At 41.2% G+C, this 12,345-nt stretch overlaps 3 protein-coding genes and 1 long non-coding RNA gene across 4 annotated transcripts; 3 read left to right on the forward strand and 1 right to left on the reverse strand.

Moving 5' to 3' along the window:
- Window positions 1-14: 14 nt before the first annotated feature.
- anapc16 (anaphase promoting complex subunit 16) lies at window positions 15-2,468 on the forward strand. The gene is made up of 4 exons (XM_018699258.2): window positions 15-164; window positions 392-556; window positions 1,629-1,703; window positions 1,802-2,468. Exons 2-4 carry the CDS (start codon window positions 415-417, stop codon window positions 1,909-1,911), a joined length of 327 nt encoding a protein of 108 aa, XP_018554774.1. The 5' UTR covers window positions 15-164; window positions 392-414; the 3' UTR covers window positions 1,912-2,468.
- Window positions 2,469-4,015: 1,547 nt separating this feature from the next.
- Window positions 4,016-5,898, forward strand: ddit4 (DNA-damage-inducible transcript 4). The gene is made up of 3 exons (XM_018699192.2): window positions 4,016-4,179; window positions 4,416-4,623; window positions 4,753-5,898. Exons 2-3 carry the CDS (start codon window positions 4,443-4,445, stop codon window positions 5,250-5,252), a joined length of 681 nt encoding a protein of 226 aa, XP_018554708.1. The 5' UTR covers window positions 4,016-4,179; window positions 4,416-4,442; the 3' UTR covers window positions 5,253-5,898.
- Window positions 5,284-11,219, reverse strand: dnajb12b (DnaJ heat shock protein family (Hsp40) member B12b). Its single transcript, XM_018699191.2, has 9 exons — window positions 10,901-11,219; window positions 9,478-9,655; window positions 9,231-9,376; window positions 8,947-9,120; window positions 8,790-8,860; window positions 8,499-8,608; window positions 7,738-7,910; window positions 7,435-7,576; window positions 5,284-7,326 (listed from the first exon to the last, which is right to left on the reverse strand). Exons 1-8 carry the CDS (start codon window positions 11,031-11,033, stop codon window positions 7,455-7,457), a joined length of 1,107 nt encoding a protein of 368 aa, XP_018554707.1. The 5' UTR covers window positions 11,034-11,219; the 3' UTR covers window positions 5,284-7,326; window positions 7,435-7,454.
- Window positions 11,220-11,368: 149 nt separating this feature from the next.
- Window positions 11,369-12,255, forward strand: LOC127139188 (uncharacterized). Its single transcript, XR_007809188.1, has 2 exons — window positions 11,369-11,506; window positions 11,807-12,255. It is a non-coding gene; the product is annotated as an uncharacterized LOC127139188 (long non-coding RNA).
- Window positions 12,256-12,345: the final 90 nt, after the last annotated feature.

Below are 12,345 nucleotides of genomic sequence, written 5' to 3' on the forward strand. Positions count from 1 at the left end.
CCGTGGGTAGGGTGACTCCAGCGATCCATCCGCATTGTTTTAAATATGTGGTAAACGTAAAATGCTGTATTTGTCGTAAAACAGGGGTAAGGCAACTACACTAACAAACAACAGAATAAACAGCGCCGATTTAAAGTCATTACATATACACTGGGATATCGACGGTAGGTCATATTGTTAGAAAATAGGTTCGTTGATGTCATGGTGTGTCTAATAACACAAATGGTGAATTGTTATTGCTTGAATTGGTGTTAGTAGGATAGTTAGCTTTCTTGCTAGCCACCTAGTAGTTTTAGCAGTTGAATGTACTAGAAACCCACTAACGTTAATGTTTGCAGTCTGGTTTGAGTAAGGTCAACTGCATTCCCGTGGTTTCGTGTGTGTTTTAAAGGTTTTCTAAAGTTTCCTAAGGCAATGGCAGCGTCTTCCTCGTCCTCCTCTGCGGGAGGTGTAAGCGGCAGCTCAGTGACTGGTTCTGGATTCAGTGCTTCAGAGCTCATCCCTCCACGTAAAGTCCTGTACACTTATCCTAAAGGTGCAGGTGAAATGATGGAAGGTAAGATTAAACACTCAGCCCAAGGCTTTAAGTGTCTCCAGTCTGTTAGGCTGAACAGACTGAAAAATTCATATTCAACATGTGACTCAGAAATGAAAAATCATACTCTGTTTCCTGTATAAAATCAAAGGCTGTCTGGCCTTTTCAAACCGTAAAACTAGCTCTGAAGTCAGCTTTAATGTCCGTTCTTCCTGTCCCATCATTACAGACTAAACTTCTCAGCAGTATGTAGATGTTATTAGAATTAGCCCCACCTTTACCAGCTGCAACATGGAAGTAGTTCACAGATTAATGCACCAATGATTAATAATATTTAATAATATATATATTATCGTAAATGGGGCCATTTTGCACAATGAGTACTTTTACTTTTAGTACTTTGAGTAAATTTTGATGCTAATACTTTAAAGTGACATATTTATCAGAGCACTTTCTCTTGTGGTGGAGTAAATGTACATTGTAGTACTGCTACTTTTCTTAAGTAAAAGATCTGAGTGCTTCTTCCATCACTGGCCAGATGTGAGATCTCTTTGCTTCTCTCATAAAATTTATTGCCTATTTGAAAGCTTTGTTATCAGGTTAATTTACCTATTGATCTGACTTCCTGTTTTTAAAGATAACAATCCTGCAATGTGTTTCTTGCATCATACATAACCTAAAGCCAGTTGTGAGCCAGCAGCCAAGTGGACTGGTCCACCATCTTCATTTCCCCTACACATACGATTTGTTTATGGAAGCTAAAGGCCATCTGGTTCTTTATTTCTTCTTTTGCTGCCTGTGTAGCTTTGAATACACTAATTAACGTGGTTAGTTTGGCAGCACAGCACTACGAGGTTAAAAACAACCAACAATGTGATGAATAGGACTGCAGTGAAGCTGAAGGTCTCAAGCTGTTCCTCTTTGTTTTCCTGTCTTTGTGTCATTAGTATTTAGACTATCTCAAAACTCTGAATAGTCCTTTTACATAATGCAGAAATTGCATAATATTTAACCTGAAGTTCTCTTTCTGAAGTAGCCATGGTTTCAATTATGTTATTTTTGTTAAATTAATATTTTGTGTGTTTCTTTTTAGATGGCTCTGACAGATTTTTATGCGAGTCTGTATTCAGCTACCAAGTTGCCTCAACACTGAAACAGGTTAAACATGGTAAGCCAGTAACTGTGTATGCAAAATACTGTTTATCTTGCTTGATCCAATAAACACTAGTACCCAGATTAAACAACCTTTTTTTTGCATTCAACCAGATCAACAAGTGTCTCGAATGGAGAAACTCGCAAGCTTGGTGGAGGAGCTGGAAGCGGATGAGTGGCGGTACAAACCGATTGAACAGTTGTTGGGATTTACACCGTCTTAAATAAAGAGATCCAGATGCCTTTGGTTAATTAATCAGCCAAATAAAAGGAAAAGGGAAGGAGGTGGTCTATTTGAGTTCATAACTTATATTCCTTCTTTATGGTTTTATTCTATATCTTAAGTGTGAAATGTTACCTGGAGATAATGAATGTGAGATTTATTATTTTATCACTTTTACTATCATATGAGCATGACTTTTTTTTTTTATATATGTGACCTAGTACATTAAAGTAAACCCTTGTAAACAAGATTCTTCTTATCATGTACTGATAGCTAAACTAGCAAAGGTTCTATAATAAATTGTTAATTGTTTTTTTCAGCTGGTTTAAACAAATAAAATGTTCCGCCAGTCCAGTCTACTCTTAGCCTCAGGCAAGAAATATCTTTGGTAACATAATAAATCCCTTGAAGTGAGGCATTGTGTTTCTACATGGCTGCAATGTAACTCATAAATCTGAAAACCTGGTGCCTGTTCAGTCTGTCCTCCTCTCTCTGTTGGTCCTCATTGCTGCTTGGTGGAAAACAAAGAGAGCTTGTAAATAAAGTCATACTTCAACATTTCTTGAGTCAGTTGCTGTTTGTTTTCTTGGTGTTAGGGTTAGGTTAGGGTAGTATATTTTGTCCCAACTTACTTCACTTCAGTTAGTGTGTATTATGTTGTAGATATGACAATTGAATTATTGTGCTGCTTGTTTTATGTTGTCTTAGTTTACATAGCTGTTGCTGAAAATGTTTTTCTGTTGCTTGAATGAGCTTAAGTCTGAAACTCACTGATGGGATTGTTTCCGCGTCGCTTCTCCTCTGTGTGTACAGTGAGGAAACGTGCAGATCTTGGTGTTTTCAAACAAATGCAGGGTGGGAACGTACAGAATGTACTGTTCTGAGTGTAAATGTCTAAGGACGGCCCTGGACATTGCAAGACACACCTCTAGCCGGAGATTCAATTTCCTTTTCAAGAGTTTAGACAACAGTTCGTTCTACAGCACACTTTTTAGGAATTAACTTTACAAGTTGTTTGCTCACAGTTCTCAGAAGTTTAGTGTTTTTCCGTGAGCTGCAGAAGCCTTAGTCCACATTCTTTGTATATGAAAAAAAAGGAAAAAAACATTCTTCCCCCGACCAAAACTTCGAGACGGCAACTCTCAATTCATAACATCCCCCTCAGAACATACTGTGCTCTACACGTGTTTATGTCTTTCAGTTCCTCCCCAACATAAAGTAGAGCCCGTCCCACACACGTGCAGCAACGCAGCATATATCTGGCTGCTGTCCAAAAACTTTTCTTTGAGCAAAGACTGAGTATGTCATGTACAGCACGGCCCTGCCAGACAGGAACACAGCTGTAGTTTCTTGCTTTGAGCTCTAACTTTTCTCTTCTTCTTGTTGCTGTTTGCTTGTGTTTCTGTATGTATGAATTTCATTTTTATGCAGTGTTTGTTAGACAGAGACAGGACATATATGAGACCTTAATAAAGGCAAGAGAGAAATAATGAAATAGACCAGCTACCCCCCTGGTGCATTTCTATTGCTCTGCATGTTTTCATTGTTTTCTCTTTAAGGATAAATGCAGGAAGAGCTGTTATGCATCTCTCTAAATATTTTTTTTTTTATCAGCATTAAAATGTTCATCATCCTTTCACAATGTACCCAGTGTTTGTATTATGCAGCACATTGTGTGTTATTTGCATCTTTATGTGGCTGATGAAAAAATCTGATGTAATGCTTCAGCAAAACAGGTGACGTAATGTGCACTGCAACACTGAACCAGCTGAGCCCTGCCTGCATGGACTTTATTCAAAGCTGTCAGTAATCTAGATGCACATACAGCAGATATTTTTTTTGTTTATTTATGCTTATGTGGAATATTAAACAAAAGAAATGCAATATGATCTTTGCAAGCCCAGGCAAGTCCCTGTACATTTCCATAACACTGGGATCTGCTATTCATCACCCCCCATCCCCCCTCCTTCTCCTCCTCCTCCTCCTCCTGTTTGTCCTTCTTCTCTGCTGGCATGTTACCAGGCAGGCTATGGCTCAGTTGGCGTGCCTCTCTTTTTGATTGGCTGGCCGCTGAGGCGGAGGCGTGGCCTAGCAGCCCCTATATAAACATTGTTGCAGGACAGATTGCGGAGCTCGGCAGCTGGTGAGGGTACAAGGAAGTGGTGCGGTTAGAAGTTTCCAGACAGTTGTTTTAGCAGACAATAACCGTTCAAAAAAACAGTCTTCAACATAGACAACGGACTTGAACGACGCAGTTTCACAATAAGCTGTAAGTACCATGTTATTATTGCCAGTTTTACTAGCTTGGTAGCTAATTTGAACTGCCAAACAGCTGTAGCTACCTCCAAACAAAGGTGTTTTTGCTGCAAACCTGTGTTGTTAGTACACCTCTAAACGAGCTTTATTTTAAACTTCTCTTACTTACGTTTATTTTTACTGTTAGCTACTATCATTTATCCCGAGTTTGAGATCTTATCTGTTGTTTTTTTGTCTCCTCATAAACAGTTGACCACAGAACCATAGAGGACAAACATGCCTTCTCTCTCTGCACCCACTGATATGGGCAGCTCGCCCCCTTCTCCAATGGACAGCAGCCCCAGGAGGTTGTCCTGGGGCAAACTGGTGCAAAGACTGACTGATTTCAGCACATCCACTAACGGCAGCATTGATTTGGGGTCCAACAATGGCAGCAGGAGTGATCTCTCAGACTCCGGTAAGCAGTGCTGCAAGTGCATCTAATAATCTTTTTTTTTTTTTTTTTTTTTTTTTTCAAATTAGAGGTGAATTTGAGTCTTCCCTTCATGCATGGTGCCAGGTCTAACCCAGTGTGTCCTTTCAACAGGGTCAGACATTTCCAGTGACCTGTCTCCCTCTAATGAAGACCTGTTCTATGATCCAATGGAGGAGACAATCCTGAAAGAAGTAGTGGACCTTATTGCACGAAGCCTAAGAGAAGCCAAAGACTCTGACTGCGCCTTACGGTGTACCAAACTGCTCATCCCGGAGAAACTCCTGGAGCACATTGGACAGGAACTCCTTCACCTGGCGGCCAGTGAACCCTGTGGTTTAAGAGGGGCTCTCATCGACCTTTGCGTGGAGCAGGGGGGTGTCTGTGAGAGCATGGGGCAGCTATCCGTAGACCCCTACCTTGTCCCCACCTTTCAGCTGACTCTGGTGTTGAGGCTGGAGTCTGGTGGGCTGTGGCCCAAAATCCAAGGACTTTTTAGTACAAAGTCTCCTTCCACTCCAGTAGTGAGACAAGCTATTAAACTTAGTACTGGTTTCCGCGTGATAAAGAAGAAACTGTATTGCTCTGATGAACTGCTCATTGAGGAATGTTGAGAAATGCAAGGGACCAGAGATGTTGTCTGCATTTTTAAAATGCCCATTTAATCACAGAAGGGCCTTATTACTATTACTGTATGTGTGATGCCTTCTGAAGTGAAAGGATGGACTTTGACATGATGTAGCCTATTATTCCTACTGTAAGGGAGTTGAAGTTTATGGTACCTGGAGCAGGTGTTGCTTGCTCCTCACTGACATTCAGATTTTCAATTTACAATGTGTAACCATCACGCTATATCTGGTAAATAGGCATTTTTTAGCAAGTATTGAAGTGTGTACCTCAGTTTCTATTGAAACATACAATGGCAGCTAGCTATATGGTTATAGTCATTGAAAACCATTGTGTTCTTTCTTTTTATATAAGGCAATTAACCGAATTGTATTCAAAGCGATGAATTGTACTATAAGTGAACCGTTAGGGACCTTAGTGACTGCTTGAATTCAAGTGCAAAGGCCCATCCAGTGCTTGCCTTGTGCAGTATACATGTGTAGGCTGTGGCTCTTTACTTCAAATGTAACTTGATCTTGTATCTGTGTAGACATGTCCTGCTTTCAACTTTATTTATTTGATATTCAAATACGCATAACATTGCACTGTTTTTTGTACTTTTCATGATTCCAAATAAATTATTTTTTTTAATAATTCTCTTCTCTATTGTCCTATTTCATGAAACTTGACAGATCCAGATAACTCACTTGCAGTTTTAAATCCAGGTTCAGAAATAATGGAAAAAGTGTGCTCCGTTCTGCTTAAAATACAAACACATATATGAAACTGCACACCCATTCTTTATCAAACCATACCAATACTAAGATACTTGTTGCAATGAGGAATAATGTTCAGCTATACTGTCATATAGATCAGCTGACAGGCACAAATATGCCATACGCAAATGCAAACTGTGAGTCAAGATGAGAGATCGGATGTGCAAAAACAGCTGAGTACATTTGCGGTTAAAGAATGTGACGCTGCAGCTCCTGCCTCTCGGGCACATGCCGCACGTCTTACCAAAATGTGAACGTGCGCAGAGCCATGTTTCCAGTTCCCACTCTCAGTCAGCCAGCCGGCAGAGTTTTTATGTGCCAAATGTGCTGACTGAGCTTTTGTTTTCAACGTTCTGTGCTCGTTCTGCTCAGAGCGATGAGTCAGTCACTTCCAACACGTTTTTAGGCATCCATATTTATTTTTCATCTGGGAGTAAAAACAGGGTGGAAAAAGTGAGCAAGATCTGTACTGGCTTCTTAGTCTGATAAATGTTTTTTAAAACAACTGATCATACAAAGAATAAATAGCATAGTGTAAACATAAAAAGTGTGACAAAGACTGCTTTCTCCAACAGATGAGACATTACACTCCAAAACTAGAACCTGTTAAAGCTCCACTTTGTGGATAGGCACGTCTCTCCTTCTCTTGGCATTTATTGTAAAGTGCCATTAAGTTACATTATATAATTTAATACAGTTAAAAGAGGAAAAGTGTAAAGGGACATTTCCTAACTGTTTTCAAACACATCAGAAGAAGAACGAAGACAAATCTCAGTGTTCATATGTCTGACAAACCAGAGACATGAGTGTGTATTCATCAGAGGTTTCACATTATTCCTGCATAGTTTCAGAATGTGCATTTGACGTCAAATCAGCCAATCACCACTCAAACTCATCTCCTCTACTGATCTAACTGCATAAAATGAAAGAGGAAGCATTCACTGTGATATCTAATCAACTGCTACATAAATAACATCCGTACGACAGTATCTAACCTCGCTACGATCTGGTTTCATATTTTGTTCTCGCAAAAACCTTAGTGTGACCTCTTCAAGCATCATGGCTTGCAGTCAAAACTGGCGCTCGGACGTTTTCCGAACCCGCATCTTGTCGGGAGGACAGGCTATTTTAAGTGGCTTTTTCATTATATTAACATTATATTTAAATTTCACATACTAAAACTTATAGTTTCAACCAGCTTGTGTGGTCAGTTTGATGCAAGATTGGTGCTGTTTTGACGTTTGAAGTCTCCAGATTGTTAAAGCTCGTCTATTTACAGCCAGTATTCTGTGTTGATTCTGGAAACCTGGAGAGGACGAGAAAAAGACAAAACAAGAAAACAATGAATGAAGGCAACAAATCGTGCAGGTAGCCGCTATAAAATGAGGTAAGGAAGTGAGTCTAGAGAACTTGCTTTTAAGCATGAAAGCAGCCTCAACCGTGTAATGACGCTGTGAGCTCGGACAGCTTGGCACAGCTCGGTGTGCGAGCCCTCTGCGCTCTTTGGTACAGGTCAGTGTCTCCAAAATAGCGAGCTCTGTATAGCATGCCTTCCTCTGCAAGAAAGCAACAGAAACAGTTCATGAAAGATGGGTGAGGGGTAATCAGAATATGCTTGCAATCGTTTTTACCAGAACTGATAATGGCAGAATCAACAGTCAATATTCAAATAAATAAAGAAATAAGTCAGCACAGTTTGTTTTCCTGGCAAACGTACTTTGTTGTTTCTCCTTCCAGCAGTTGTTGCGAAGGTTGGAAATATAATCATCCTCCACTGTCCGCTCCAAATTCTTCAGATTCATTCCATTAAACTCTTTGGAGAACTGCTCCCCCACATAATATGGCACCTTCAGGTTCTCAGTCAGCCTCTTCTGTGTGTAGCCCGCTGACCTGCGTATAGATAGCGAAAAGGTGATGGAGATGTATGACCAACAGTGGCAGCGCGAGGACGACAGACCTGGCACCGCCTGTCTCTGTTGACACGACTCGTGGCTGATAATGGCTCGCTCACGAGGGGTCAGAAACTACAGAAGTGTATCTGAAGCACCAAAGGCAGACAGCATGGAGAGAGGCCAGACGCATCGAGACAGCAATACTTGCACACACAGAAGAAGGTCTGTGATTATTTGGAGCTAACCGAGGCAGTACAAAGATGTTCTCTTTGAGGCAATGAAGAAAGTGAAAAGTCAACACAGAGGAGCTGTCCTAGGATGTGTAATCACTTCAAGTATTATGAAAGCAAATGGTTTTTTGGGCTGGTTAATCTATAAATATATATATATACCTATGTTTCAAGCGTAGTCACTTGTGCAAAAACTGCCATTAAATTATAAGAATTAACAATCATGGAACAAACCTGTGTTGAATTTTATGTAATGTAAAATTTTGTCTAAGTTGCTTACAATTTTGCAGAACAAAAGTTAGTTGTGTTATTTAACACCAACAGAAGGCTTTCAGAACAGGCAGGGTGACACTCACGGCCTGAAGCTGAGGCTGTAGGGGGGGCTGTTGACCATGATCTGACTGAGAGCTGACACAATGACCAGGATGAGGATGGGCATGACCTGCACGAAGAGAGCAAGACCTCCCTGCAAAGAAGACACCACAAAAAACAGCTGATTCAAACACAGTTTCAAAAATCACTGAAATTGCAGACACCGTCTCAAAAAGGTAAAACTACACACTACCCAATGTCTCCCCCCGCTGCCTAACAATAGCATTACATCATTAGCAAATCTGCAGAAGCTCTAATAATAACACCAAACTTACATCTCGCTGTCGCTCTCTTCTCTCTCGCCTTTGATGACGCATCCGCCCGTTAGCGTACATATTAGCATTACCTAGATTAATGTAGCACATGTAGCACTTAATAGACAGATCATAACTGGTATAAGCAGCTATGAAAGCACAAAACAGTGACACTAACTTGATGGGTAACCTCCTCCAAAGAACATATTGAAGAGGTCTTCAGGGGAAATATCTGGCTCGAAGTTCCCATTGTCTGGGCCATGTCTTGAGGGATGTCTCTTCTCCTCTCCACATTGATCATACTGCCGTCTTTTGTTAGTGTTACTCAGGACAGCGTATGCATTTCCAATAGCTGTTGGGAATGAAATTAAAAAAAAAAAATCTAATTATGTTTAAAGGCTAAAAGACACCTTTGGGTAACTGGAACACCAACATCGGTGAACCTAAGTTTGTGCAGGTTACCTTTAAATGCCTCTGTAGCACCTGGAGCATGATTCTTGTCCGGATGGAATTTCAAAGCAAGTTTCCTGTATGATCTTTTGAGTTCGTCCTCAGAGGCATCCTTCTGGACTCCGAGAATTTCATAAAAGTCGTTGCATTGTTTTATCCTGTGGAGAGAACACATGAGTCTCAGTGTCAGGATCTATATAAAGGCTGACAACAAACCCACAAAGTAAACAATTCCTTCTTATGTGGGTATCAGCCTTACCTCCTCACAGCTTCCAGCTGATCTGCCGTGTAGGATTTCGAGGTCTCTGAAGGCTTTTCTTCGGGTCTCATATTCTCACCTGCGGTGGTCTGCCGCTGTCGAGGCCCCGAGGTCCCACTGAACTCTGAGTTGCCATGTCTGGGTGTAAATCCATTCTTTGATATATGGTCCAGCAGTACTAGAACCAATACAAAAACACTGTTGTGAGCACTAAGACATATTCAGAGAGCACGTGATTGAAAGATCTCTTTCTGATCATGGTCAGATTTTCAGGCAGGTCCGGTAACACATAGAGTAGAAATCATGAAATATTACACTTGAGTACACTGTGTTACTATGTAATATCCCATAATATGGACATTAACATCGCAGGTGGCCGTAACTATGACCCTCAAACATATAAAGTATAGCTTACATAAGCCCTTTTTACAGATTATAACAAACAGCAACTACAGCATTACATACATGTACATACATTACATAACACTGACAGATCAGACACTGTGGCAGCCTCAGGAATCTAGTATTGAGATTGTTTTGTAGGCCCTATATGTTTGTATCTGTGGATTTATTTGCATTGGGAAGGCAGTCAAATGGAACTGTGCATATTCTACAAGTATAAAGTTGAACAGCACATTATTTATTATTTTATTTTAACTAAATGCCTCACTATACATGATACTCATCAACATTTATGACAGCATTTTAGGGATGGGAATGGTGCACTCAGGAGATTTTACAATTGGCTAGAAGAGTCATACACTTGAGCTACGCTACACTACAACATTACAGTAACAGCACAGTCTCGTGGAGCTGCAATTTATTTCTATTTTCACTGCTGAATCATGTCTCTAAAATGTATGAAAATAGTCTCAATGCTCATCACAGTTTACTAAAGATTTTCTTTTGCTTTGAAATTGTACTTGTGTGTTATTGTATCTCGTGGTCTGGTGCTGGAAGGGATGGGTCTATAGATATTTTATGTTGTTATATGTTGTAAAACTAATAAACAGAGTGACTGTCAGGGGTTGCTTTCAAGGACCTTTGTGTCCCTCTACCACTCCTGCCCTGTAGTTAACTGACCGTATATGTTCAGCTACTAAATGGAAAAGCAGCCCATACGGAGTGCTGTCAATGACATCTGCTTCATGTTGAGACGGAGTGCAGAATGCTTCATGAGCAATAGCTGCCACAGGGGCAGTTTGTCTTGAAATGGCAACATTATGACATTCCCAGTTGCTGGTATGGTGCACAAAGTGGCTAAAGCTTGTGAGCTATCGAAGGCCCCGGCTGCACGCGCTGCAGCTCATCCGGGATGCAGGTGATGCTGCAGGTGATGATGCTGCGTACCTTATCTACCTACCTACCTACGTACCCCCCAGCTGAAACGCTCCTTTACTCGGGCACGGCCATTTTAACTCACCCTTGGCTTTCTCTGTCGGGAAGAGTCTCTGCGCCTTCTCCAGGAACCTCTGCGCCTTCTCCGGCTGGTCGCTGGTTAACGCCGCAATTGCAATGTCAATGCAGCGCTCCGCTTCGTCCCTGTTTACCTCCATTGCAGCGGGGGCTAACTGGACCAGAAGTAAATAAAGGCGCCTGCTGATGCCGTCATGTGGATGCTGCAAATAGTGTCAGTGCCTGTGACATAAATACATCAGCTGTGAGATCGTTTCTGCTGCCGAGTGTCTGGAGAATTTGGAAATGGGTTAGCCCTGGTTGCACGACATGAAGACAGCGTCGGCTCCCTGCGCTGCCTCATTTCGCCGCTGGATGGAGACAAGTCGTCTGTTTTCGAATGTAGGTCATGGAGGCGAAAACCCATGGATGTGTAACCCTCTCACATTAGGCCATGTGTGGTGAATCTGTGACTGCCTCTCTCAGTTCAACATCAGCTTAGTTCATTGACGAATTATGGAACAACAGGCCCCTGGAAACAGACATATAAGCCCCCCCACCACCACCTGTCCTGTATAGGAGCAAGACCCCAAGACTGAAAGAAAAACAAAATGACTGGATGTATCTCTTTGAGGTCGTTTTGAGTCTCTTTATGCCCCTTAATGATTGTTTTGTGCACCTTTGTGTTTGTTTCGCATCTTTTTGTGGATGTTTTCTGTCTCTTTGCTGTCATTTTGCGTCTCTTTGTTGCTTCTCTTTGTAGCTATTTTATGTCTTTGTGGTTCTATAGTGATTGTGTGTCTCTTCCTAGTCATTTGATTGACTTTCTGAAAATAAATATTAACAGTCATTTCAAACAGAGGGTCAGGGGCCCAATGTTAACAAATTCATGAACTTGTATTTCATGATATCTGTTCACCCACTCTTTCTGCAGACCACTTCAAGTTCTGACATATTTTCAGGGCTGTTGTGCAGGCACAAGATCGACCCACAGGTTTTCAGTGACATTCAGGTGAGGGGAAAGCGAGGGCCGCTCCATAAGCTTCAGCTTGTGTTTCTAGATGTAGCTCATGATGGATTTTTTCAGGTCTGCTTTGGATCACTGTCCTGCCTGCCTCTTTTCGCTCTCACTTTCTTGACTGCAGGATATTTGCAGACAGTTTGCTGATGTTTAGTGAAGTCCATTCTTTCCTCTGTCTGTGCAGCGTTTCCTGCACCCTGAGGCAGAATATTTCCACTCATCCCCATGCTTAATAGTTGGCAAAGGACAGATTACCAAATGCTGGCTTAGTAGGGTGCCAAAGCTTTTGCATGTGCCACAATTCCTGTTTAGCAGTTTTTCTGTCTTTTAAGTTCATGAAATAAAAAGTATCAGTACATTAACATTTGAACACCGACATGTTTGTTTGCTGCTCTGGTTATATTTACCTCTTTTCACTTACAAAATCAACTAATTATGTGGGCTCATTTGCA

Source organism: Lates calcarifer, linkage group LG23 (genome assembly GCF_001640805.2).
Source record: "Lates calcarifer isolate ASB-BC8 linkage group LG23, TLL_Latcal_v3, whole genome shotgun sequence".
In the NCBI taxonomy this organism is placed as follows: domain Eukaryota; kingdom Metazoa; phylum Chordata; class Actinopteri; family Centropomidae; genus Lates; species Lates calcarifer.